Genomic DNA, 27307 nt, shown 5'->3' with positions numbered 1-27307 from the left:
CTTTTCTTTCTCCATGCTCAGGAGAATCTGGATTCCCTACGCATGCACAAGCTAAAACACGTATCAGGGCACATTTCAGGTGAGCAGATTTAGAGGGTGACTGAGGGAAGAACGTAGGGATTGAGATCATGAAGCTAAAGAGGACAGGTGCAAGCTCAAACATCAGAAAAATTACAACAGAACACGTGTTTGAGATGGAATAATTGCTCTTTTATTATTGCAATGAAGTCATTTAATTATGATTAGAATTAGCGCTCGGGCTGAGCTGTCACACTTTAATAGTTACTGTAGGAAGTCACTTGCAGTATTGCACAAATACTTCTTGTGTCAGCTTTAAGAGCATCATTTAAATTTGCACTGCATTGAATACATGTTTAATGTTGGCCACAAAATATCATATCTACATTCTCATAAGTTTATAATATAAAATGTATGGCAGGGGTGGGAGGGTAATCGGCAAGTGTGTTGCATATGGTTGTATGTAACCCGCAGCTCCATCCGCTATACAAATAGGAAGTAAATTAAGTCTTTTAATATGTATTTTAATGCACGTTTTCGAAATGTGTTGCATTTTGTTGATATATCAATTATATGGTTACTTTGTTGCAAACACTGCTTCCACTTTTCTCTGTCTCATCTCACTCTGTCTGCTTTTATCATAAAGATAAAGATAAACTTTATTGATCCCCCAGGGGGAATTTTTTTTGTCACAACAGCTCAAGAAACAGGAAACAGGAAGATAATTATCAAAAATAACAAGAAGTTAAAAATCAAACATATGTACATCAGTTAAATAAAGGGAGAAAAAAATACAATAATAGAATAATACAAGGTATGTACTCTTCCACTTGTGGAAAGAGTTATTATTATTACCATCATGCAGGTATCAGCTGGTGGTACGCCCTAAATACACAATACACCCTTAACCTTTCTTGTTTTGTCTGACTCACACAGCAACCAGCTGCAAGTGCAGCCATTGCACAGACACACACACACACACAAACACATACACACACGTCCACTTAATGATGGTGTGTGTATGTTACATGTTCAACATTGTAAAAGCACATACAGGAAAAGGATCATATATTTAGATCACAGCAAACTTTCTATTCACAGAAAGATTTCTATTAGTGTTTGTTAAGTTGCTGTCCCTGCTGTGGGGTAACAAATACTGTTATTGAAATGATGAAGCTTGTTATATTACAGACTGCTGACCTTTAACCTTTAAATCCCTCCCACTGAAAGTTCAGCTTTATCTTACTGCTTGTATGTTTTTTTTTATTAGAAGAGTCGCAAATTGAGGATGTGATGCATTTAGATTTGTGGTGCTGTTTAAATGCACAGTTCAGGTCATGGCTCGCTGACAAGTTATAAATATTCTTAAAAGAAGATCCGACCGTGTCAAAGGTCATTGATCCGTTCCAAACCGTGAGATTCATGATCCATTGCACCCCTTTAATTAACCCGATCGTTTGTGAGCACTGAGGCAGGAGTCGTGAAATACTTTCAATTGTGTTAATTTGTTCCAGTGTGAGAAAGGTAAAACACTGTCCAGATTGAAACCTTGTGTGGTTGCTATGGTGCCTCAATCAGGAACCGTCACGAGATCCATAACAGAGCTGTGCAATATTTCAAGAAGGACAGTTAACAGTTTGACTGAACGAAGTTAGACAGCATAGAGTTAGATAAATAGGTGGCTCAACGGAAAAGAAGAAGCAATTGAAACAGGGCCTGTTAACCCAATTCCCTCTGCATAAATCCTATTTAAAGGGGGGTAGAGGTGAATAGAGTTTACGTTCAAGTCTAATCCAGCTCAGTGACGAAGAACAAACCCACCACCTCAGACGGGCAGTTTAGTTTGTAGATCAGAAGCACTGTCACTACTTTTTTACCCACTTGGAAATCATAATCAAACATGGTCTGAGTTTGCACACGTCACTCCTCCAGCTACAATAGATGAAGCTTTACCAGCCTGATTTAATGAAAGACATGTCGCTGTTTGAACCATTTTACTATGAAGTTAAGTGGATAAGCGTTTCCTGTTTAATTACTGGGGCTTTAAATTAAAATCCCATTACATTTTCGCACACATCGGAGTGTTCAAAATGTGTGTGATCCTCGGGCCGCTGGGCCGCTGGGCTGTAACTGTTCATCAGCTGATTAAACAGAGATGTGGTTAAAAACAGCTCTGGAAGTCACTGTTCTCCCACAGACAATTATCTCTAAGTAAGAGCCGTGGTGATGCCCTGGTGACCCAGTATTTATCTGAACTCACAGAGAATATTAATAGAAGGAGGCCTGCTAAGGAAAGTGTGTTACGGCTCGGCTCATTTGGAAAAAAGGTGAAGTGAATATATGGTCATCGACATCTGTTCTTGTGGGTTCTAATCAGCGTCTAAAACATCCTAAATATCGTCCACTTCTGGCTGACAAGAGGAGAAGAGCCTATAGATTGGGGGCCTTGTTGTGAAGGTTGGATCAGACGCCGTTCTTTTGTCAGAGCAGAGTGGGCGGGTTGGAGTGTAGACCTGGATGAGAGAGTTTAGGTAAGGAAGAGCGGCATTAAATAAATCAGAGCATAAATGTAACCCATGTAGGCCTCATTAAAAACTAATACTCTAAATTTAAAAGGGAAGTTAAAAAACACAACAAAACTTCCTCATCTTACCTTTTTTTTACGATTGCGGAACTGTTGCATCTAATTCTCAACCATGGCCAGGTTTGGTTATTGATGATGATCTTCTGTTTACACTTTGATAAGGCAGTGCAGCTTTCACTAAAGCAACCCTGAAGAGGAAATGAATGATTGAAAAATTATTATTCTTACATGTGACCAGAAATTATTTATGACAGAGCCTTTCCTCTGGAGGAGAGTCAGAATCATCATTAGCTTTATTGGCCAGGTACACTTACACATAGAAGGAAATTGCCTTCAGCCCACCGCGCTCTGTGTACAAAGAAAGATTATCATTAAATATCAACAATAGAAAAAAATAAGCAAAGAATATGTACAGGATTAAAATGAAACAATAGCAGAGGTGGTTAGTGCAAACATGCTGAGATAAACATGATCATAAAATATGTAATTATTTTACAGATGGGTTAATTTACGTGAGGTAGAGACAGTAACCCATCTGTTACATAATTATATTTTATTAGGGGAAGGAGGAGGAGGAAACCAGAGAGGAGCCTTTCATAGAATATATAAAACCATTTGACCATGTCATCTGATTGGACAGGAGGCATCACATGAGGGCTGACAGATCACTGCCATGTGTCAATTAACACAAAAAACCACAGAGTGTTTATCCCTATTAGTCTGATACCTCAGAATCACACAACAGACAATATGTTACTGATTATATGACAAACTCATCCAATGCCTGCAGTTCAATGTGCACAGGCCTGAGCTTTTCTAGTGTTTTTTACACCACATGTCACAGTCACACCACATTCACTCACTGATTTGTGCTACGTTAAGTGGTGATGCAACATGTGATTGCAGGATCGAACTCCAGACCTTCTTATTGAGAGACGACTGACTCTGCCATTGAGCCACAGCGGCCTTGTTCCTTTTCTTTTTTTTTTTTCCTCTTGTGTAACTGTTGGTCCTGATGTCTGGGGGGCAAGTGGTCTTGATCGATCTGACCATCCCGTGGGAAGACCCCGATGGAGGAGGCTCAGGAGAGGAAAAGGGCTAAGTGTGCAAACCTGGTTACCAGGCGCGGAGCCTATGGGTCACTGCAGAGGGGGCGGGGACCAATAGTGGGCCCTTAAACTGTCTATAGGCTATATCGCATATGCTGTAGCCTATATAGTAATATAGTATATCATTTATGGTATAATATCGGCTGTATGGAGATACAAGACGGGGCGGGACGAAGAGAAATGCCGCTGCAGATTACAAAGGGTGCTATCACAGTGACAGGGACTTATCAGTGAGTGACCTGCTGATGTTTAAGCAGAACAAGTGCTGATATGTCTGTGCGCATATTCCACCGATTAAACAAGTAAAGCAGACTTCATTAGCCGGACGGGAAACCAAAGATAGAAGGCAACTACAGTTTGACATTCAGTGAAGTTGGACGCTCATCCAGCCACACAGACAATACAATAAAACCCACACATTATCAACCCACGCACGACAACAAACTTTGTAAACAGTGTGACAGCAATGGCCTGCCGGTCATACAGTACGATAACCAAGCAGACACAGGGCGGTCTACAACACACGCACCCACAAACAAAAGAACAGCATCTAAGCGTAATCTCAAATAATGATGAAACAATTTACCAATTAAGTTTTCATCAGCACTGTTGCTTTCCTGCAGCTAGCTGGGTGCTCCTCCAAACATGTTTATTTGCTTGGTTAGTAGTGTTTATGTTAGTGGAGCTAGGGTTAGGGTTAGGGTTTAAAGCTCCAGACAGCAGCAGGGGGCCCAGCAAAAGGGGGTGCTAAGAGGTGGAATCAATGACATTACAAACAGGCCACAGCACCCCGCTGGTGCTGTTTGCTGCCAAAGTTGAGAACCCCCTTGGCAGTGGAGGGGGGCCCCTCTCTGCTCTACAAAATACATTGTGTGCCTTGATTGCTGCAAAAAAAAAAAAAGAGAGACTCAGACCTCGTCAAACTAACTTTATTCGAAAATTCAACTTAATAACAAAATGCATGTTAAATTTGGCTCAAAGTGGACCCCTTGAGACAACAGTGGGCCCCTTGAGACAACAGTGGGCCCGGGGCGGCCGCACCTTCTGCCCCCACACTTGCTCCGCCACTGAGGGTGACACGTGGCAGTGTATGCTGTACCTCGGGGCCTGATCACCTGGGTGGCCTGGGTGAGGGTGTCTGATAATAAGACCCCAAAACACCCCATGACCCCGGGGCACATCACTGATAATGAGTCCAGGTTGCAGCACAAGGTGTTTTTTTTTTTTTTTTTAATACAAAATTGCATAAAAGCAATATCCCTCCCTATGTGGGATAATATTCTGTGTTGAGTGGGACTACCTCCTCTCGTTCCCCAAAAAACTTTATAGATGTATTTTAATATTTTGTTTCGTTCACAAACAATTAACATTCTTTTTTAGTGATTCAAAACAATCTTGTATTAGACCATTTTGTAGTCTACCAGCGTGACTGGAGAGATGCTGGGACTGTTACCAGTTAGAGCCGGAGGTCATGTGGAGGAAGAGAAATAAGATGCACAGATTCATCTGTAGAGCTGGATATGTGCAGTCAACATGGCTGCCTCTGTGTGTGACTGCAAAGCGCTCAGCCTGTCACCCTTCAGCTCTGTACGGGATCCTCACTAACGAAACCATGAAGAGTCCTTTTGATTGGCTGAGAGCACGGACGTCAAACGTACGTCCACACGCTGCAGTACCATTCTCCAAGATGAGGTGTTTATGGTACGGATAAAGTGTATAGAAAACGGACTACTACAAAGTTATGACGTAAAAGAAAAATCTCCATTACCCGAAAACTGTGAATTATAGCTTTCTATGTTTTTCTTTTTAATTGAACATGCACATATGAAATTAGAATATTAATTTAAGCATATTTTCCTTGTATGAAAAGCAAAACTTAGGTTAGGCTATTTCTTGCGAAATTAAAAAAAAAAAAAGTCTGTATAAAGATTATAGTGGGGATATGACATGTCTGTAAATATACATTTCATATTGTAAGATTTTTAACATATAAAAAAAAAATCACAACCGCATAATACAAAATAATATAACACCACGTTAAACGCCATAAACTGAAATAAATATAAGTAGGGATTGATACATTAAAAGCTTGTGGTTATGAATATTTAATGCCATATATTTATTAAATTGTATTTGATATTTGGCACTCAACAAACACATGGCAAACATTCAACTATCGGTTCGTGTGTCGGGTTTTCCGAGGTGCTCCTGAAGGGCTCACGTGTCTGCGCACTGATGTACCTCGCGGCGTGCGGTACTCTCTCTCTCTCTCTCTCTCTCTCTCTCTCTCTCTCTCTGTGTGTGTGTGCGTGTGTGTGTGTGTGTGTGTGTGTAAAGCAAATGTGGGAGGGAGGGAACCCCGCTGTGAAATGAAGCGCAGGTCGGACTAGGTGAACATCTGTCGTGATGGATTTCGTGCTGAGCGGCGTGGCGGCGTGCGGCGCCTGTCTGTTCACCAACCCGCTGGAGGTCGTCAAAACGCGGATGCAGCTTCAAGGAGAGCTCAAGAGCCGGGGCTCGTACCAGGTCTACTACCGCAATGTCTTCCACGCTTTCTACACCATCGGCAAAGTGGACGGACTGTCGGGGCTGCAGAAGGGACTGGCACCGGGGCTGGTCTATCAGTTTTTTATGAATGGAGTCAGGCTCGGCTCGTACGCCATCATCGAGTCCTCCGGTTACATCCACACAAACGGAAGGGTCAACGCGGTCAAAACCACGCTTGCAGGAGCTGTGGCTGGAGTGGTGGGAGCCGTAATGGGCAGCCCTGTGTATCTGGTCAGTACCTCCTGTCTTCAACTCAACATTAGCAGCTGTGACATTTCAAGGTGAGCTGTAACTATGGAGAAAAGTAAACATGTTGTCTCCACTGACAGGTCAAGACTCATCTGCAGAGTCAGGCCACCTCCTCTATTGCAGTGGGACATCAGTACAAACACCAGGTAACCCACTTAACTCAAGGTGACAGGTGACTTGGCCGGCCATGCACGCCACTTTTCTCACTTTCTTCCGCAACCTTTATTCTCAGGGGATGATCCACGCTCTGGCAGCCATCTACAGGGCGCACGGCATTATGGGATTGTGGAGGGGCTCCAGTGCTGCAGTGCCCAGGGTCAGCGTGGGATCAGCTGCACAGCTCTCCACCTTCTCCTCCGCCAAGGAGCTGGTTATAGACCTACAGGTTAGAATATTTTTGTCCTATGTGGACCCCGCAGGAGCTATGAGACGGATCAGGGTCGACTGAAGGAATCCTGTTTCCTCAGCAGTCCACTATGTGTGCACGCCTCCCACATGAATGCACTGTTCAAGAATAAGCATGACGGCTTTAGGAGTCTGGAATAAACTCTTTGCTGCTGTTCTTTGTGTTACAACAAAGTAAACTGAATATCTGTGGGTTGAGGTCTGTTTTAAACACTTGGAAGACGTCCAATTCAAGCCTTTTTTTTGCGACATTAGATTGTCATTTTCCACCTTTTGCAGACTTTATTTAGAGTCTTGATTGGTCCAAACTGCAATCTAATACATGAATCAAGAAAACCAGAGTGAGCCGCTTTAAGGATCATTTAAATAATCGTTGGTTGCAGCTTTTCACCGCCGAGGCACGCAGGCTTGTGAAGAGGTAATTTGCAGTCAGTAGCTGCACACAGATTACAAAAGCAGTCATTGTGGCGCTGACAAAGCGTGAGGCATTGGACTCTTCTGGAGTAGAAATTCGACACCTTTCATTGGCCCCCTCTGGCTGAAAACATGGAGCTTACACAACTAGTGACCCAGTACTAGCTGCCGACCCAGTTCTAGATAAAAAAAAGCTTTTTGAAGCAGCCAGAACTTTATCAGTGACTGAACACTGCAACTCTCGGTCGATTAGTGTGCAGACATGTCCTGATAATCTGCTGTACAGTTATCTTAACTTCCCATACTTTCTGCTAAATGTTTGAGCTGGTGGGTGGGCGGTTGGTCAGTGTGAAGGAGGAGGATCTGAACTGACCTCCTCCTGACCTCTAAAGGCAACACTCCCACATCCCACGACATAATCTGCTGATGAAGTGCTTAAAGTTGACAGTGAAGCTGTGCTGCTCCACAATGTCTACAAAACACTGGAAGTCTACATTGTTTAAAAGTAAAAGACCTTTAAAAAAAAAAAAAGTGAAAAGTGCTCTGCTGCTTTGTGCCTGTTTATCATTTTATTGCGGTGTGAGGGGTGCTGATAAAACTCATGCTTCATAAAGTTTACATTATTTTAAGTTGTTAAAACAGACGTTTGGAGAACAGGTTTGACTGCAGCGGCTGCAGAATGCGTCTGTCGCTCAGGATCTAATTATAGACCATTCTTCCGTTTCGCAGCATGTGGGAGATCATGACCAGTTAAAATTACAAGTAGCTGCACACATGGTGGTATGCTAATGACGATGAGCTGTTCTAATAGCACTGCACTGGGGGGGGGGTGCTACATCTTTGGTTTCCTAACTGTATCTCATACTATGACCAAGGCTGCACGATAAAATGTGATTGTTAGCGCTTTGTGAGCATTTACAATAAACTCATGGCAAAAGTCTGAATTGCCATGCCTCCTTGAGCAGCATGCTTACATTGTACATATTGGATTGAGGGTTAAGTCATATTTTAATGCTTTCACACCAGTATGATGCAGTCACTTAAAGCGATTATTCAGTGATGATAAAAAAAAAAAACAGCTTGTTTTGTTTGGGTTTAGGGGAAAGAAACCGACATATGGATAATGTGCACACACTTCATTTTAACGTTTTCAACATTGTCATATCAATACTGGAATACTCTTACTCTTGAGTCATAATATTAGTCAAAGCTGTCATGTGCTACGGGGGGGGGGGGGGGGAGAGCAGCAGGGTCATTCAAATTCAGAGTTTGGCAAATACTGACGTTTTTTCAAGTCATTTTGGAGTCTCGTAAAGTCTGTAAAAGTTGCATTTGTCTCTTACAAACAGGCGGATCGCTAAGGAGGTGAAACATTTGCACAGTATTTGTGCAAATGTTGAGAATGTTGACATGAGTGTGCATGCAATTTTTGGTTATAAAACATCAGAAATGGACCCCGTGCATGGTGCCTAAGACTTTTGTTTCAATATCTTCAATTTTTTCTTTTTTTTTTACTAGTGTAGCGTTAAAGTTTATAATCCTGGTGTTGTAACAATCCTACTTTATAACCTTATCACAGTGCTGAACATGTGATCGTACATCCCAGGTTTCCTCATATGCTGCAGGCCTACTTTGACCCGAGCCTTATATGTTTGATTTGTTGTTGTTGTTGTCGTTGTTTCACCACTTTGTTGTGTTCTTCGTGCTAAGGTGTTCAAAAAGGACAGCTGGTTGATAGCTCTGACTGCGGGCATGATCAGCAGCGTGGTGGTGGTTCTGGCTATGACACCCTTTGATGTAGTGAGCACTCGACTCTACAACCAGCCCGTGGATCATTTGGGAAAGGTGAGGAGAACGAGAGATGTTTTTGAAAGTTACCATTTATGATACTAACATATTTCTTATTATTTCCCCCAACAAAATCTCTATCCAGTGGTAGTTTTATTGTAACTGATCGGGTCTGCCCATCTTTTTCAAACAAGCACAGGGAAATTACCTCTCAGGAAACCGATACATTTGTGTATTGACTTTGAAGCAGACAGTGCATACTTCATATAGTTCAGCAAATTCTTAACCACATAGGCCGACATTGCTGCCTCCACTTGTGAAGATTTATTACGTTAACTAACCAATAAAAACAACCGTCACTTTAACAAAACTAAGGAGATGGAAAAAGTTTGTTTCTGCTCCTCTGTGTTGTAGGCCAACAGCTCGAGGCTGCTAACACAACACTCTAGAAAGTTATTAGAACTACTGCAGAGAGAGAGAGAGAGTGAGAGAGAGAGAGAGAGAGAGAGAGAGAGAGAGAGCAGCTTCTGAGCCCTGGGAAGATTCCCCGACGAGGACAATAAAGTATCGATGTCCAAGCCGTCTGAGTGCATTGTGTGTAATGTAGGCCTCCGGGGTTATGACAAGGAAGAGAAATGTGTTGGAGGAAAAAAAGAAAACTCCTTTCATTTGATACTTCCTTTTAAACCTCTCACTGTGAGATAAAGACTACAGTACTTTAACAAGGATTGAAACATTAGAGCTGTTATCAGAACACTCATCAAATCCTGCTTAGGAAATGGACTGACCTTTTATTTTCTCGTCCCTTAGGGGGAACTTTATAAAGGATTCGCCGACTGCTTTTCTAAGACTCTGAGCAAAGAGGGCTTGTTGGGACTCTACAAAGGCCTGGGAGCCTCTTATTTCCGACTTGGTCCACACACCATTCTGTCTTTGTTCTTCTGGGATGAACTGCGCAAACTTTACCGGGACTTCAGATAACACGAGGGAACAAGGAAATTGGATAAATGGGTAACTCATTAAGCTCTTGAGTGCATAGGCTAAATGACTCCTCATTTAATGAGTTTGTTATTATGAGGTGAAAGCAAAAAAAAAAAAAAAAACCAGGAGAGGCTCTTCCTCTTCCTTGATGGGATGGAAGGAAGAGCAAAGGTGAGGTGACGCACACTCCATTATGAAAACACTTGAGTCGAGTTAAAATGTGTCAGGAAGAAGGAGAAAATGTTGTTACTGCAGCCAGGAGCGCTGACCAAGTCTGACGTGCAACAAATGCACTTTGACATGTTTTGGTGCCACACGTGCACAAATTGAATAACCAAATAGGAACTTAACATTAGACAGATCTCATACAGTGAGTCCTCTGGGATGCACATGGCTCTTTAATACCTCTGAAAGTCTTTCGTCATGCCATTCCAAGAGATGAAGATGTATCTGCACCAGACGCAGTACCTTCTGAATAAAGCATCAAATGTGGCCCACTGATTGGAGTGAATTGTGCCTGCAGCGACAACAGTGGACAACAGTGTAACCCCTCTGTGCTGTGATGTAACAGCTGTTTAATACAAAGCAATCACAGGCAATGGTCCGAACAAGTGCAGTGTATATATATATATATATATATATACTGCTTTTTAAATTGATCTAAGACAAAAATAAATGCTGCTGTTTGATTGGACATGCAACAAGAAGTCAAAAACTAGCCGCACTCTTCCACTGGCAGGAGGTAATGACAGGGGTTGAGGGATTTTCTACACCCAACTGTGACCTCACCACAATTGTTGAGAAAGTCAAGAACCTGCTGATCTCTAAACGACCAGTTAGCCAGTCGTTACAAACTTTAAACCTTACACGAGAAACTGAAAGGAAAAGGCGTTGAAGGCAGCTCTTGCACAAAGACTTCCTTTAACGTAAGACACTATCCAGAGCTGATGAGAACTCCTTCAGAAGTTCATTTTATGTCCTAGTTATTTTTATTTATTTAAAAATAAATAAATACAGCACTCTTCTCTCTCTTCAGAAACCGATGAGTGATGTCACTGAGAACATGTCCATATTTTATACACTTTGTGCTCTAAGCAGCCTTTATTCATCCGTTTGATAAATGTATATCACTGACTAACTGTGAGTGACAGTAGACTCATGTTCTATGAAGTCTTGAAGTCAGGTCACCAAGAAATAGTTAAGAACTGCTCTCTAAGCTGTGAGCCAGATTTGATGCTTTCTTCTTGTGTTGAAGTGCACGATACTCTGCCAAGTGTTTCATTCAACATTATTTATTACCTATTTTAAAAGATCACACAGTATGTTTGCATGACACATTCAATAATGTACCTCAGCTTTCAGAGCGTATCTGTGCTCTTATCTTCTATGATGTGACCCAGGAGACGGACGTTACCAGAGTTTATTTTTTTTAATGATGAAGTGGATGTTTGGTCTCCTGACATCGTCATCGGCATTTTTATTTTTACCAAGCAACTTTCATTTCCCTCCCTGACGCCCAATTTGTATCTCAAATTATGTACGTGGTTTTGTTGGAGTTTGTCTAAGTCCTGCAGGGTCAGACAAATCCAAGTATCAGAAAATAAGACTTTAGCAGTTTAGCTTCCCCAGACATTATTGGTCGATGAAGAGTTGTCTGAATAATTGATTGTCTCACTAGAAACAGTTCCTGTCAAATAAAACTGCCATGTGCCGTCTTGTTGTGTACAATCAGCAAGCTGAACAGTTCAGGATGTTTCAGACACCACACAGTGTTTCAAAAATACTGAATTAAATGATCTCATAAGCACTATCAGTAGTGCTGTAGTCAAGACCACACAAGCCGAGACCAAGACCAACCATTTAGGGGTCGAGGCCAAGATGAGACAAAGACCATAAATATCACTGAAAAAAATCATCATTTTGTGTGCAGCAGGCGTGTCACTCACTTAGACCGTAACACGGGGAAGGTTGCAGAAGAAACCGGGGGATAAAAATCTAAATGAATTGGTTCTTTTCGAAAAGGACATTTTCTTTCTAATCACAGTGATGTCATGGAAAAATAGCCCATCAGTGGTGGTCTTTACTGCTCTTGATTTAAAATCTGGAGTCCGCCCAGTCAGAGACCGAGACCAGACCGAGTGAAAATGCTTTTGATTCCGAGTCGAGACCAAGACCTTCAAAAAAAGTGGTCTCGACCCCGGACTAAGACTGATTTCAAGTGCTACAACACTAACTAACACTTCAGGTGCATTTCTATTATGATAAATCTCAAATGTCACTGACTTTTAACAGGAATGTTTAGAAAGTACTGAAGATATCGCAAAAAAAAAAAAAATGTGGTTTTGATACTTTCGTTTGAAAAGTTCTCAGCTCATTGTGACATGATGAGATTGTTGATTTTCAATGATGAGAGCCGTACAAATGAATGTTCAACACAGCCAGCTGCTTTTGCTTCATGAATGTGTTACTGTCAGGTTCAGCCAATATGTCTGTGCAATGGACACAAAAGAGCCAATAAACTTTTTGACTTTGATGTATTCATTCTTTTATTTAAAATATAACATAAATAGCCAAATAAAACTAATGTAATGACGTATTCAAGCTGTTACGAGTAAACAGAAGGTTGTGTCATTCATTTACTTTGTGGAATCATGGGAGTTCTCTTAACAAATAAAAAAATGACACATTTAAAATCACATAACGTTTTGGTTCTAACGTACCGAGGCCACTTAGCCTCTCCGCCTCTGACATGATTAACCTACAGGTTTTTCTAGGCGTAGCACAAAAAGCATGTTTTTTGTTATAGCATGTCCCGGCCTAGCCTGGAGCGTGTGCACAACATCCATAAACACACACTTATAACACTTAGGATAACTGACGGGATCGTCCGGAAAGCTAGCTGAGTGAAGATGCAAACATAACAGCAACAGAGGCTGTTTATTTGTTACGCTTCGTACACACAGGGAGTGTTTGTTCATACTTTACACCTGTGGCTGTCCTGAAGGCGACTTAATGCAACAACTGGGTTAACTCTTTAAGCCTACACTCACATACGGTTGATGTGGCAACATTTCACTTTATTAATGTCCAGATTTAAAAAAAATCACATCCTGTTTAAATGCAGTTCAACGTTTATTAAAGTAAAAAAAAAAAAAAATCTGTTAAAAATGATGAACATGAAACACGGTAAAAACCTTCAGAGAAACTTTTTTTTTTTATAATTATTGAGCAATTACACGTTTATTACGCTCAGTTGGATGGAAATAACAAGAACCTGCCAAAACAAACTCGCTTAATGTGTCATTGATGCAGAAGATTAAAAAAAAAAAAATCGGTGGAGGAACCGAGCGGCTTGCAATAAGAAAATAAAGTTCTTACATCTAAAAAGCAGCTCCTGGGGGGACACAACATCTGTAAACATCGACATGTTCAGGTATTTAAAAGTTATATATGAAGCTTAACACGACTGCATTAGTTTTCTTTTTACTTGAGCCAGCAAAGTGTTTGAAGCGTAGTGTTTGTGACGTCAAGCTGCTTGGTGTTCAATCTCTAAGAGCAGCAAGAAATATCTGATAAATGATTGACTAAAGCTCGTAACCCCCTCGAGCTGCTCGAGTGAGCTGCGACATGCACCATGAACATCAAAACACAACCTGGAGACTCGTTAAATAAACCCGTAACACTGTAACAGACGACTTCTATGGAGAAACTATTTTACTGTTGAGGAATAGAAAAGAAATAGGATAACATATTATCTGTTGCCAAACAGAAAAACATGAAGCTGTACTGCATGAAAGGAGCAACATCCTGGAACTTGCTACCTGATCACCTGAAGCTCACTGCGAACTTTACTACTTTTAAGAGAGCAACCCAGTGCTGGTTAGTTCAGAAACACACTCGAACTCATGATTAGTTTTTTGTAGCTACTTAACGTCACAGCTAAATATCTCACTGCATCTTGCTCTACCCAGTTTACTCTTTCTCCTTTTTCTTGTAGGGACGAGTGTTGCAAATTAGCCCTCGCTATAAACACTACGATACTTGCATTGGATTGTTGTTTTCAGTGCGTCTTTGTATATTGTATCTGTCACTATCAAATAAACCATAAAAAATAGAAAACACAATTTCAACTGGAGTGACTTTTACAGAGTTTACTGAGCGTTTTCTCCAGTCACCATACATACAGAAACGTCCCTGTCACATGAATGCATCACCAGCGGGATGTTGCCTTAACACATCATAGGAACTAGAAAGTGAAAAAAACACGACTCAATGGAAGTTTGTGCGAGTGTGTGTGAGTGAGTGACCGGACTTCCTCCCATATTTAACACCACGTGTGTGATTCTCACTTATTACAAAAAAGAGAAACTCTTCTTGTTTTAGCCTCACTGTTTCTTATCCACTGATGTACACGATCAGCCAGTTTAGAGTTGGGATTAAAAACATTCACGTTTTGACTTCTGCAAATAGTTAGTGAACCACAATTTGAGGTGGCTGGAAAAATAGTAACAGAGCCACCAGGCAACTTCAACCACACCCAAAAACAAACCGTTAGTGACAGTTCAGTAATTCTTCCCTTTAACCACTAGAGGGAGACAAAAGACTGTTCATCCCTCACCCTTAAACCACTAAAAGAAGTAAGAAATAAGGTATCAAATTGCATGACAACAAGACTTCTCATATGACTTGTTTGATTTAGTTTTACATAATCATCTTGTAAATGTTGCTGCTACTTCTGTGCTGTATTAACTGTCAGGCCAGAATGTGGCACAGAATGACCCATCATATTTAAAGCGACAGGGTTTGCATGAGTCCATTTCTCCTCCTCCTCCTCCTCCTCCTCCTCTACTCACTCTTCTTCTGAGTTGTGGCCGTGCTGCTCCTGTAGCAGAGGACCTGGGCCAGGAGGACGCAGCTGAGGCACGCTGACAGAACGTGTAAGAAAGCCTCAAACCAGCTTTCAATGTCCTGAAAAATCAAATCAGAAAGCAATCTTAGTAACAACACTGACTGCTTTAAAGTGTGTGAAAGATGACTTTTGTTTACACGTGTTATTCCTGATTGCATACCTGTAGAGACACATAGAGAACTCCCAGAGAGCCTGTCCATGATAGCAACACAGAGAGGGTGGACAGCTGGCCGGTGTGACCGTTACAGTAGTTTGTACGAGCCTGGAAACCCTGGAAACAAGAAATCCACTCAAGTGTCTAAAATATCTGAAATTCCTGGGACATAGGTTAACTCCTTAAGGGTGTGGAGACCACGTCTGGACAAGTGCTTGTGTCTGTGACCTGTGTTGTCCTTTGAGTTCATGACATACAAACATCTAAGACAGAAACCCCCGCAGTTGTACGGAGAAAAAACAGATATCCATATGTTCTCCTGCTGTGAGGTGTGTCCATTAGTACCAGAGTTTCTGTGTGTTCGACAAGGATCATTATTGGCTTCATGACCTTCCTAGGCAGACGTGTCTAGTGATACTTTCCTTTGCTAAATAAAATAATCCTCTTTGAAAGCAAGTCAAGTGTCAGCGAATAATTTCTCCATCATCTACACATCAACGACAACGGGAATATACATCACCACCAACAACATAAACAACTCCTTTCTGATAAATGTGAGCCATGCATGAACCGCAGTACAATCCACATGTAATAATTAATCAGAGAACAGATCTGATATTGAGCTGAACAAATGACTCTTTAAACAGTTGCTGCCCGTACAGTGTTTTACTGCATCTTGTGTTGGTCAGTCTGTTTTATTGTTTTATTATCTCTCATGTATTGGCTGTTGGCTTTTATGTCTTTTAAAGGCCTGTGCAAATCAGCTTAGACTGCAAGTGCTGTAGTGTGTGGCATCGGTGTACATGCTTCACACTCGTCCCTAACAGAATAAACATTCAATAAATGAAGAGCTTGCTACCTTGCTTGCAATTAAACCTGCCAGTCTGGAGTCCTGCAGCACTGAGGCGACAGCTTTAGCTGTATAGGAGCCCAGGAGGAACATCACACCGGTGTAGCACAAGAGCAACAGTATGCCTGCAGAAAGAAGAAAAACACGTTAAAAAAAACTTGATGCGTAAGAAAAAAAGTCCACAAAATACAATTCATTAACAGAATATTCACACTGTGCAAACTGGCCTCTCACAAAATCAGTCAGTCCAGTCAGGACAACTTTGTTGAAGAAAAACACTTTTATTTGCAGTTTTATTCATTTGTTATATTTGTATTGTTTATATTTCTGCGGTATGGCTCTGTTCTGGGATCTCACTGGCCTACCACGTGCTTACATGGAAAGCATTAGGCACCTACTTAGGTTCACATAAGTGTTAGTTTTATATTGTTAATCTGTTGCTTGGATTTTTTCTAAATCATAGTTTATTCCGCAAAACTATCTCTGTTTGCAAGAGTTGGATATCTGCAAACTACTTCTCTTGTCACACAAAAGTGCAAAACCCAAGCGATATTTAGTTTAGACAGACAAATAAAAGCTTTGTTGGTCAATCAAATATCAAAAATGCTTAATGGTTGTAGTGGAATCACATCCAGGAGTATGCAACAAAACACAAACTAAAAAGAAGATTTTCCTCAAAAAGACTCTTTACCTAAAGCAAGCAAGCGAGTCAGAAGAGAACCTCCTTCAAGAGAGGAAGCACATTTTTCTTTTCTGATAACTAGCAAACACAGTTTTCTGACACTAAACTAGAGAAGTAACAGAACTCATCAAGATATCACACAGGATGTGTCAGCTTTGTGGCCAGGAACTTCCTTCCTTTGCAATTTGCAGAGCAGATGCAGCATTACACAGAGAACTAGCATCAGGGTTAACATCTATAGCAAATGTGGTCACGACTGCCCTTCCCATGCATGCAAGGAAAGCCTGAGGTAGGGAGAGATGCAGCAGATACCCAAACAGAGCAGGCATCAGCGACAACATCATGACATTGATTCAATTAGACGCAGCGTATAAGGAGGAGCTGAGCTGGAGGAGGGTTGCAAACGCAGCTTGCAGAGGGAGCGTCAAAGAGAATGCAGTTCTAAAGCAGCTTAAGTGAGGCCACATGAGTGTGATGAGCCAATTGGATGCTTACAAGTGAATCAGCTGGACATCATGGCTTCAGCTGTTTTCACTGTTTATTTCAACGAATAGCTAATACCCCCCCTGTGATGGATTTATGATTTCTTTATTTCTTATTGTCTCTCTTTTGATCGCTCATTTCTCTTCTAACACCTTCGATCCTCTTGGTCTCAACCCGAGTTGCCTGAGTTACAGTATGGTGTTTGGGTTCTGATGGCGGTCGGGTTTTTGTTTGGGTTCTTTTATTGTTGAGGTTTTGTTGTTGTTGGGTGTGTCACCCATGTGTTGCTTTGTTGTCGTGGTTTTTTTGGGTTCTTGCGCGTTGTTGTTATGTTTGCTTCTGCACATGTCAAAGCACTAAAGACACTAAAGTCATTATTCTTATTACATCATCTGATGAGGGGCTGGCATTGAGATCAGCTGTTATTAATGAAACTCTGGCATGATGGCAGAGTGTGACTCAGTGTGATGAGTTGAGTGTTAACACCATAAGGTGGCACTCAAAGATTACTCTCACTGCAGCGTGTGTGTGTGTGTGTGTGTGTGTGTGTGTGTGTGTGTGTGTGTGTGTGTGTGTGTGTGTGTGTGTGTGTGTGTGTGTGTGTGTGTGTGACTCACAGTCTCTGAAACACTGAGGTTAGCTAATAATTCAGCTAAGGACTGAATAACATGGGACCACACACGTTTCATAGCATGTTTCCAGATGTCTTTAGTTAGTGGTATACGTCTCTTTTTTACTATGTTCTACACCGTTTAGTGATAGGATCTCCAGCTCTTTTTAGTGATCTGGATCCTTTGACTCAGTAATCAGAGTCGACTCTTTCAGCTCCCAAACGGCTCTTCATTTGGTACCATTTTTATTTTATTTTTTTTTAGATTTATGTTTGGGCCTTTTGTGCCTTTATTTTTAGAGACAGCAGCAGATAGAGTTGGAAACCAGGGAGAGAGAGAGTGGCCGCCCACTTAGAGGACTACAGCCTCCATACTACACATGGGGCGCGTGCACTAGCCGCTGCGCCACCAGCTCCCCATTTGGTACCATTTTTTTTTTACCTATGATTAGTACAAGTGCCTGTATTTCACATGATGTTTTATAGTGAAACATTAAAGTCGAAATTACACATTAATGCTGACAAGACTGGCTCCTTAAAAATCCATTTTTTTGACTTCCCGGGTGAAAGTGCAGAAGTTTGTGCAAAGTTTAAGACTAGTTGGAAGACTATTCCATTCTTTAACGGAAAAACAGATTGTGCGAAAGCGGAGCCACGTTTAGGAATACTGCAATCTCCGTTAGAGGCAGACCTTGAAGATCTGCTCATCAGCTCAGAGTGAAGTTTCACAAAGCTTTTCAATGGTGGAGGAGCAGCGTCATGGATTATTTTGTACACTAAGCGGACATCGGTATAAAAAATTTAATTGTCAAAGCAAAGAATTTTGTATTTGATATAAGAATATCACAGTGATGATACTGTTGTGGTTTCCTGTCCAGAGTTTTAAGGGCTTGTTTACGAAGTGACCTTATGGGTTTTAAGACAGTCTTGTTTGCTTGAGACCAACATGATATACAGTAATGAAAGTAACAAAAAAATCATAGTATTCAAATACATTTTAGACGCTTCGACTGTAAGTGAGTTCCTGATATGTCTAAAGTTGGCTACGTTATATTTAACTTTATGGCACATCTTTTTAATATGACTTTTAAAAGTAAGGTTGTGGTCTAGTGTAACACCCAAGTATTTAAACTCATCGACCTTTTTTATCATTTGCCCACCTACAATAATATTTGGAAAAACCATATTTTTGTGTTTATTCACAGAAGACATGACCACAGACAGGAGCATGTGGTGTTAGTTATCCTTTCTGTTTGATACAGCCGATTTAAAAACATCTCACACAAGTTCACTTCTGTGCAACGCTTTTCTTCTTTTTTTTTTTTTTTTTTTTTTACAAACTACACAGTTTCTACGTGAGTGCTTTGGACAAAAGCTTTGTGTAATTAAACTTAATCCTAAACTCTTTCAGTATCTAAAGCTTTATGAATTTAATTACAGTTATTTCATATACAGAAGATCAAGAGCAGCTTGATGAAATTATAGTATCAAGGTTTTACCCACAAGTGGAAAACTATCAACCGTCAGCAAAAAGCAACAATTATCTGAATCTATTGGCTCAATCCAGCTGCCACATATACAAACTCTTTGGGAGTTTATTTACTGATCTCTTTATAGAGTAAAACTGAGAAACATCAAATACACAGAAAAAACAACAACATTGGTAACACTTTAAATTAATATTCACCATTAACTACCTGCTTATTAGCATGCTACTTATTGGCATACTAGCTGTTTATTAGTCATTATTGAGCACCTAATAGTACCTTATTCTTTCATGACCATATTCATGACATTAGCCTCTAGCTAACAGGTCATTAACCAAAAGTTTGCCCCCAATACCTTTCCTAACTACTGCTTATTCATAGCCAGTGAGGAAGTTGTTGTGCATTAATTATGATCTTAATATGCTTATACTTACTTCTAATTTATACAGGCCATACTAACCAAAGCATTTTCAGATCATAATTCATGTTCAACAACTTCGTAACTCATTATCAATAAGCAGTTACTGAGGGCAAACTCTTAATGACCCATTATGATCGTAAAGCCTAAAGTACTGATAAGTGCTTCATAATGACTAATAAGCAGCCAGTTTGCTACTAGTTAGCATGCTAATAAGCGACTAGTTGTTGGTGAAAATTGTGACCTTCATTTAAAGTGTTCCCAAACAGTGAATGAATCCCCCGTAGACACTGCCATGCTGCTGTGAACGATCCCTACAACACGTTATGTTCATTTAATCGACAACAGAAAATACTCTCATCTTTGTATTCGCCTTTAAGAAAAAGGAAAATCTATATTTCGCCCGTGGTTGAAGGGTTAAATCCTCAGAGGGAATGAAAGGGCTCTGCGCAGAGAGAGAAGCGGATGGGGAGAGGTCAGGGTATTTATGGACGACTTGTGCATAAATAGTTTTGGGTTTTTTTTTTTTCTTGGAATTTGTTTACAATAAGAAAAATGTCGAAAACTTCAGCGTCACCTTGAAAGATGAAACACTACTTGGAATGTGAATTTGGAGAACGTGTGAGCTGACCTTTGAGGGTTTCGCCGCGGTAATGCAGGATGAGGAAGACGAGCGCTGCTGTCTGAGCCAACACGATGAACCTCTCAGCCCAGGCGCTGCGGAGCAGAAAAGAAGCACATGTGAGGCACTAATCCCTTAGAACAGACACATAGAGAGAGTTTTGAAAGGCGCCTTTAAAGAAAATGTATTGTTATTATTATTATACTGTCAGCTGATAAACAGGAGAAATGTATTATCTGGAGAATATTTACATAATGGTCTTTGAACTTTACAGGCTACATCTTTCATAGTTATTGACTGGCCGTCGCTTGTTTAAACAAAGTGGCTTCAGCAAAATGACTCACTTCTACCGCTGAGTCACACATTGGTAAAGAACGAGACATCTGAGGTAAAGCCTGGTAAGAACATGTGCTCATTTCCTCAGCCTCACAAAAGCAAAAGAGAGAGCAGAATAGAACGGACAAAAGTCTGTCTTCAATGTGGCTGCTTTCTGAAACTAGATGATCAAAGATGTACAAAAACTAAATCTTAAGGCTAACGAACTCTACTCTTTGAAATGAAAATACTGTTTATAAGGGCGCCGGTGGCTGAGTGGTTAGTTTGTGCGCCCCATGTACAGAGGATGTAGTCCTCAAAGTGGGCAGCCTAGGTTTGAATCCGACCTGTGGCTCCTCTCCTGCATCTCCTGTCATTCCCGACTCTTTCTCTCCCCTTTCTGACTCTACCCACTGTCCTATCTCTCTAAGGCACCATAAGCCCGAAAATACTGTTTATTGTAATTGTCTACAGTAACGACATATCATTTAAAACATATTAGAAAGTTAGCAGTATGTACAGTTGTTCCAGTATAGGACATTTCTTTGAATGCCGGATACCATTATGTATGAGACCAGAAATTTAATCCATTTTTTTTTTTTTTTTTTTTTTTTTTAAATCATCCCCAAAACAGAAGCCTACACAGCAAAAATATTTATCACAGCTGTCACTGCAAACTCCTGTCTTGGAGCGTCAGACGACCTGTTTTCAGATTAATTATCACCTGTAGCATGATGGTTGTCAAGTCCTTTTTCACTAAAATCTGAAGATAATTAAAACTTTATAATAAAAAAGTTTTAAAAAAGGACCGTCTATGTATATCTGTTTTTATAATCGTAATTCAAATCAGCTTTATTGGCCTGGCATTTTTACACATACAAGGAATTTGAATGGGGTAGACTTTGCTCTCTATAAACATTAAACATTACTTCCTAAACTAGAATGTACAGGCCAACATGAGAGACATAGTGCAGTTGTGATGAGTGCACAGGAAGCTGAAATAGACATTATAAAAGTGATGTAATGATTCATTGTTAATTCATGGGAAATGGTATGAGGAGAAACTACTGAAACATCTCTAGGATTATTATGAAACAAAACATGATGCCACATGATGACCCACAGGTCAATGTGACGCAGCAAACAGACACAACAAACCCTTATTTACTCATCAATATTAAAATACTCACAATAACGGGAAGTTGTTGGTCATGGCGTACACAACAGGACATGAGAAGGCATAAAGTTGCAGCAGGCTGGCGGTCAGACTCAGGCCCTCTGCACTTCCTCTCCACACTATCTTCAACAGCTGAGGCAGCTGAGCTGCAGGATACGAGAGACAAGGAGGTCAGAAGAGGTGCTTCCTCACATTTAATCACAATGTCATTTTTAACTCAGTATGAGCAAGTCTGAATTTATCACAGTGCTCAAAACTATTTTAAGTAAACAAGCAATACCTGGTCACTCAATCAGCATGCATATATGTCATTATATATAAATGCACCATATATTCAAGAACAGGAACAGAGACAAAGAAAATTATTATTATGATTATTAACCACAGGCCCGCCCTGGTGCATGCTGGTCCACTACCTGTCTAATTAAGAAGGCCTATGCAACTTCAGGTGTTCCACATTATGCAAAAAGTAAATACACTGAACAAACAAACCAGCAAAACAAATTATTATCCAAAAAAATCAAAATCTTAATACAGCAAATGTCTAGAATAATCAAACAAGCAACACAACTAACTGTTAGTAAACTGTAGCCTACACACAAAAACATACTCAAATAAATATGTCCTACAATAATCAATAAGCTGTACATGTAAATCCCATCAGCAGTTACAAATGAAATACTAAAGAGACATTTGTAAAATAATCTGAGTGGGGAGAATAAACTCATCTGTGAATGAGGAGATATTCTCTTATCTGACCTCCTCTGGTTTTGTTTGTTTCTAACGTGATGACATCAGATTTGTTCAGGCTGAGGAGGGGTCTTACCTAAAAAGGTGTCCAGTATGATGCATAATGCCACGATCCTGTTCAGCACAAACTTCAAACAAGGACCTGGACATAAACAATCAGAACACAAACAATCAGAACACAAACAATCAGAACAAAAACAATCAGAACAAAAACAATCAGAAAACAAACAATCAGAACAAAAACAATCAGAAAACAGTCGAAGTTCAACGCGGTCAACGACATGAAACATTCACTCTTAAAACATTGTAACGACTATCACAAAGAAAAGTTTAAAGCAAAATAAGAGGGTTTGAGGTCGTAAAAACAAAGTTAACAATAATAATCCTGCGTTAGTATGAGAGGCGAAAGCAAACAGACTCCTCCTCCCAAACATCTGGAAATGGTTTTTCCCACGCTTCACATTTCACAACAACGAGCCTCACCGTCCAGCTGAAGCTTCACTACAATCCTCTCGTAACATTTTTCTGGCATTAAATATGTAACCAGAAAGTCTCTGAGGGGAGACGAGGCCATGGTGAGTGAAGTGCAGCCCCGGAGTGAGCCTCACAAACAAGGGGAGGGGTCCAAAGGTTCCCCAATAATAATAGTCACTGACAGGGGGGAGTGAGGGGTCAAAGTGGGCAGAGCTACCTGCGGGGCCCAATCCCATCTCCACTTTAACCCCACACCGTAATGACGTCAGGTGTGTTTGCGCGTGAATGCCATAGGTTGATTAGTGTGTGTCCGCGAGGGCTTGGAACGGGACACATCATCATAACATCACACAGGTTGCCTGGCAACAAGATGCACCATTAAATAATTAGAAGGAAAAAAAAGCCCCTCTCCAGTTTGTTTTGGTAGGTTTTACATTATAGTGAATAGGAAACTATTTTTTAACTTCTATTTTTATTTTTTATAAGTATATTCCCGCCCCCTGTTTTCTGGAGCTGCTGTAATGCACAAATTTCCCCCACGGGGATCAATAAAGTTTATCTTAATCTTTATCTTTATCAAAAGTCAGAAAAATCATTAATGTGTAAATACAACTATTACTGATTTAACTTGTAGACTTTACTGTTTGGCCTTTCCCTGCATGTTTCTACCATAGCCACACATGTGCTTTTATTAGTTTTCTATACTGTATGCCTTACATGTGTTACTAATCTTAAATAAAATAAATAAAATATATAAATAAAAAATAAAATAAAGGAATAAATAAATGTTAACACGTTCGACCCATCAGGTTTATTGCTTTGTTTGAACATAGTGTGTTTCCAACTTTATTTAATACTACTTCAATAAAGTCCATCCATCCATCCATTTATCCATCCATCTATTCTTTAAGGTTAATCAGGTTGGCCGCAATACTGACACACCCAAAAGTCTCTTTTGAGCCCACACCAGGATGAAACCATTCAACCCAGAATAGGGGATTCTTTAAAACACAGTCTGCCTTTTAATACTTAAATTGTGGAGACTACTTAAATAAATTGTTGCATCGTTATTGTGTGAATTTGAACACACATTATTTATACACCTAACGTCTGGAGTTTTATGTGGTTTATGGTATTGATTTCTTCACCATTTTAGAACAAACAACTTAAACAATTAGAAATGTACAAAAAAAAAAAAACGTATGCAAGTCATTCAGCTCACATGTCTGTGTGGTTAAGTTCAAGGAGTCTTCTTTCTCTGAAAACGGGAAGGATCTCAGTCAAAACCCAAATGAACAAGAGGTTGTACGGCAGATCGTTAGATTTCTCTCTGCCAACATGTGGACTGGAAAATGCTCTCGTTGCATTGCCTTGACTCTGTACCCGTTAGTGCTCATATCCATCATCTGCAACGCAGCGTTGTTTTTTCCAGGTTGGGACGTCAAGTACGCCAAACATGGACACCTTACGAAGGAGGTGTATTACATGGGGGGAGCCATCGGAGGGGGTTTCATGGTGAGTTGTCTTTGACTGAAGGGTGTGGACTCTGGATTTAAGGCTGCTGTGAACATGCTTGTGCAGATTTTACACACCTCTGTTGGCTGTATTGGATCTTAATGTTAAATATGTGTGATTAAATAAATTACAACAATACTTAATGTCATCATTTTCCCCTACTTTGTGAAACGACTTCTGCAAAGTTTCATAAGCGCTGTATGTTTCAGCCACGTTTATGAACCATGGTGAACATGTTTCACACTAATCCACGCAGGTGTTGATCCCAGCGCTTTACATCAACCGGACTGGAGAGCAAGGTTGCTGTGGAAACCGCTTCGGGGTGAGTCAGTCAGAGGCAAACTTTCCAGGAGCTCAGTCAACACTGAATGTCAGAATAAGATTTAACCATCAAGTGTGCCATGGCAGTGAAGCAGAGAAACTCTCAGAAGTTAATGACAAACATTTCTACTGACACTGAATCGACCTCTCGCAACACTTCTTGAGAAAGATATGATCATGAATGCCAAATCATCAGAACCACAGCTGACAGCTCAGCACATTTCTGCTTTTCTCTTTTCCAAACCAGGTCGTTTATGAGTTACAGCGTTGTGCAAAAGGCAAGAGACAAAAAAAAGCTACATGATTGAATTACCAGCTAAAGCATCAAAATGTGGGTCATTTCCTCCTGCAGATGTTCTTATCCATCGTCTTCGCTGCAGCAGGAGCAGCTGGCGCCCTGTACAGTTTCATCGTGGCGTTGCTCGGTTTGGGTAACGGGCCTCTCTGCAAACATGCAGGGACCTGGACTACACCTTTCAAGCACAGGTGACAAACACAAATGGCTCTGTGATGATTTGACTGAATGATGCTCTGGTTATTCATGAGTCTCATCCTCTGCACAGTAACTGGACCTACCTGACTGACTCAGAGTCTTGGGGTGAATGCACAGAGCCTACAAACGTGGTGCAGTTCAACATCGGACTGTTCGGCACCCTGATGGCATCCAGCTGCCTGCAGGTGCTGCTCTGTGCGTCTCAGATCATCAACGGCCTCTTCGGCTGCATGTGTGGGACCGGCAACAGCGAAAAGGTAAAGAAAGACAACGAGGACGTTTTGTTATCCGTGCTGCGTTAAGATATTTAAATTCACATATTTCTTACATCTACAAAATTTGATTTATTTTTCTGTTATTTTTTCCTTATAGGAACCGTACGTTATTGGTTAGGAGGCATCTGAACATTGACGTTTCTACTACAGATGAAGAGCTTCATTTCCTCCACTGCTATCAACCTGACCTGCATTAAACATGAAGCTCCAAATTGACATTGTCTCTGAGTGCTTGAGTGCATTTCATAATTCATCACACGGCTGCAGTGTAACAGGAGATACGGAAAAGATCACAGGGGTAGGAAGAATACATGCTTATAATATGGTTAATATGAAATATATTCATATACAGGGGCGTCGCCAGGAACTCCGGGCCCCATGTAAAGATCTCACATGGGGCCCCTACCATGGCCCAAACTAAACCCAGAGAATTTCTACAATTTCTACACTTTAATTCTTTTTACACTGCATTATAATTTGTCTCACCTGACGTTCAAAATGTTGTTTTTTGGGCAGAAGTTGCGGCAAATATGTTACTGTAGCTCGCTGGGAAAGACGCTAAATATAGCTCCAAAGTGGACTCTTTTTGACAGCGATGTAATATTTTTATAAAATAAGGCCGTATGAAATCGTATCTATGATGGGGATTCATAAGCTATATTTATACATAAAACACAGATATGATCTAAACGATGTTCCTCTAACAACTGCTTTAATATGCAGCCTTTTAGAGAGACTTCACATTTTTTTCCAGAAAGGAATTCTGAATGTTTGTTTATTTATTCAGACAATTCTAATTATCTTATTGTGTTTATAACTCAGAGAAAAAAGCGGAATAAGAAATTGATTTTTATTTCAGGCCCATGAAGGGTAGTCAGTCCCACTTTCCCCCCCACTATGACGCCCCTGTTCATATATATTATTTATATTTAATGCATTTAATATTAGTTTAAATCTGCTGATACACTGCGTCAGCTAAATCTTTTTTTTTGCTTAATGTACTTTTATGTTAAAGAAATAAAACACATTTGTCTTTTTCTTCAATGCCTCCTTTAATGTTAAGGTTTGTTTAATGTTGACCCAAAAGCAGACACGGCCGGAAAACCTGAAAGGTCGATGAGGTTTTGTTGCTTGGTACTGGTGGATGACTGAGTGGCTGTCTGGTTGAAGCAGAGCGGAGGAGACTTTGAGTTCTCATCTGGTTCTGTGTTGTGTTGTGTTGTGTTGGTGGAGCAGACTGGAGGAGAAGACACTGGGGAAAAATCTGGACAAAAGGAGAACAAATATGTTCGGATTCATGTAAAAAAACTCGAGGAAAAAACTCTATCAAGCGTTAAAAGCGGCTCAATATAACTAGCACTTCAGTAGACTGAGTCTGAATCATCCAGCGATGAGTAGAGTTATACTGAAGCAGATTAGATGATGAGTTACAGGTATGTGATGTGCCACCAGGTGTTAAATTGAAGAGGCCAAGCCCTCCAGACACACACACAGACACACACACACACACACACACACACACACACACACACACACACACACACACACACACACACACAGGAAAGCAGGACCATAGCCAGAGAAATGTTCCAGTGTTATCTCAGATTTTTATACATATAAACTTACAGATAGAGATCACAAACTATTCCGTCTCCTGCACTTCTATTTATGTTCAAA

At 40.5% G+C, this 27307-nt stretch overlaps 3 protein-coding genes across 4 annotated transcripts; 2 read left to right on the top strand and 1 right to left on the bottom strand.

Annotated features, from left to right (window-relative positions):
• Nucleotides 1–106: 106 nt before the first annotated feature.
• On the bottom strand, nucleotides 107–23270 carry LOC109993287 (mannose-P-dolichol utilization defect 1 protein-like). Of its 2 annotated transcripts, none has more exons than XM_065963376.1 (10): nucleotides 23036–23270; nucleotides 22629–22694; nucleotides 21816–21948; nucleotides 20320–20405; nucleotides 16018–16133; nucleotides 15165–15275; nucleotides 14949–15063; nucleotides 2917–2950; nucleotides 2672–2790; nucleotides 107–2531 (listed from the first exon to the last, which is right to left on the bottom strand). In XM_065963376.1, exons 1-9 carry the CDS (start codon nucleotides 23124–23126, stop codon nucleotides 2709–2711), a joined length of 834 nt encoding a protein of 277 aa, XP_065819448.1. In that variant the 5' UTR covers nucleotides 23127–23270; the 3' UTR covers nucleotides 107–2531; nucleotides 2672–2708. The 2 variants fall into 2 exon arrangements, with proteins under 2 accessions (XP_065819448.1, XP_065819447.1); XM_065963375.1 differs by having other exon boundaries at nucleotides 109–2533; nucleotides 2675–2790.
• On the top strand, nucleotides 5956–12628 carry slc25a35 (solute carrier family 25 member 35). Its single transcript, XM_020646186.3, has 5 exons — nucleotides 5956–6489; nucleotides 6588–6653; nucleotides 6740–6892; nucleotides 9037–9171; nucleotides 9925–12628. The coding sequence occupies exons 1-5, from the start codon at nucleotides 6118–6120 to the stop codon at nucleotides 10093–10095; spliced, it is 897 nt and encodes a 298-aa protein (XP_020501842.1). The 5' UTR covers nucleotides 5956–6117; the 3' UTR covers nucleotides 10096–12628.
• A 448-nt stretch (nucleotides 23271–23718) lies between the features above and the next one.
• On the top strand, nucleotides 23719–27192 carry LOC109993289 (transmembrane 4 L6 family member 1-like). The gene is made up of 5 exons (XM_029279773.2): nucleotides 23719–24541; nucleotides 24798–24863; nucleotides 25215–25348; nucleotides 25426–25612; nucleotides 25728–27192. The coding sequence occupies exons 1-5, from the start codon at nucleotides 24365–24367 to the stop codon at nucleotides 25746–25748; spliced, it is 585 nt and encodes a 194-aa protein (XP_029135606.2). The 5' UTR covers nucleotides 23719–24364; the 3' UTR covers nucleotides 25749–27192.
• Nucleotides 27193–27307: the final 115 nt, after the last annotated feature.

The sequence above is a fragment of the Labrus bergylta genome, chromosome 14 (genome assembly GCF_963930695.1).
Source record: "Labrus bergylta chromosome 14, fLabBer1.1, whole genome shotgun sequence".
Lineage (NCBI taxonomy): Eukaryota > Metazoa > Chordata > Actinopteri > Labriformes > Labridae > Labrus > Labrus bergylta.
Note: the sequence above shows the minus strand (reverse complement) of the source record. Positions and strands in the feature narration are given on the sequence as shown.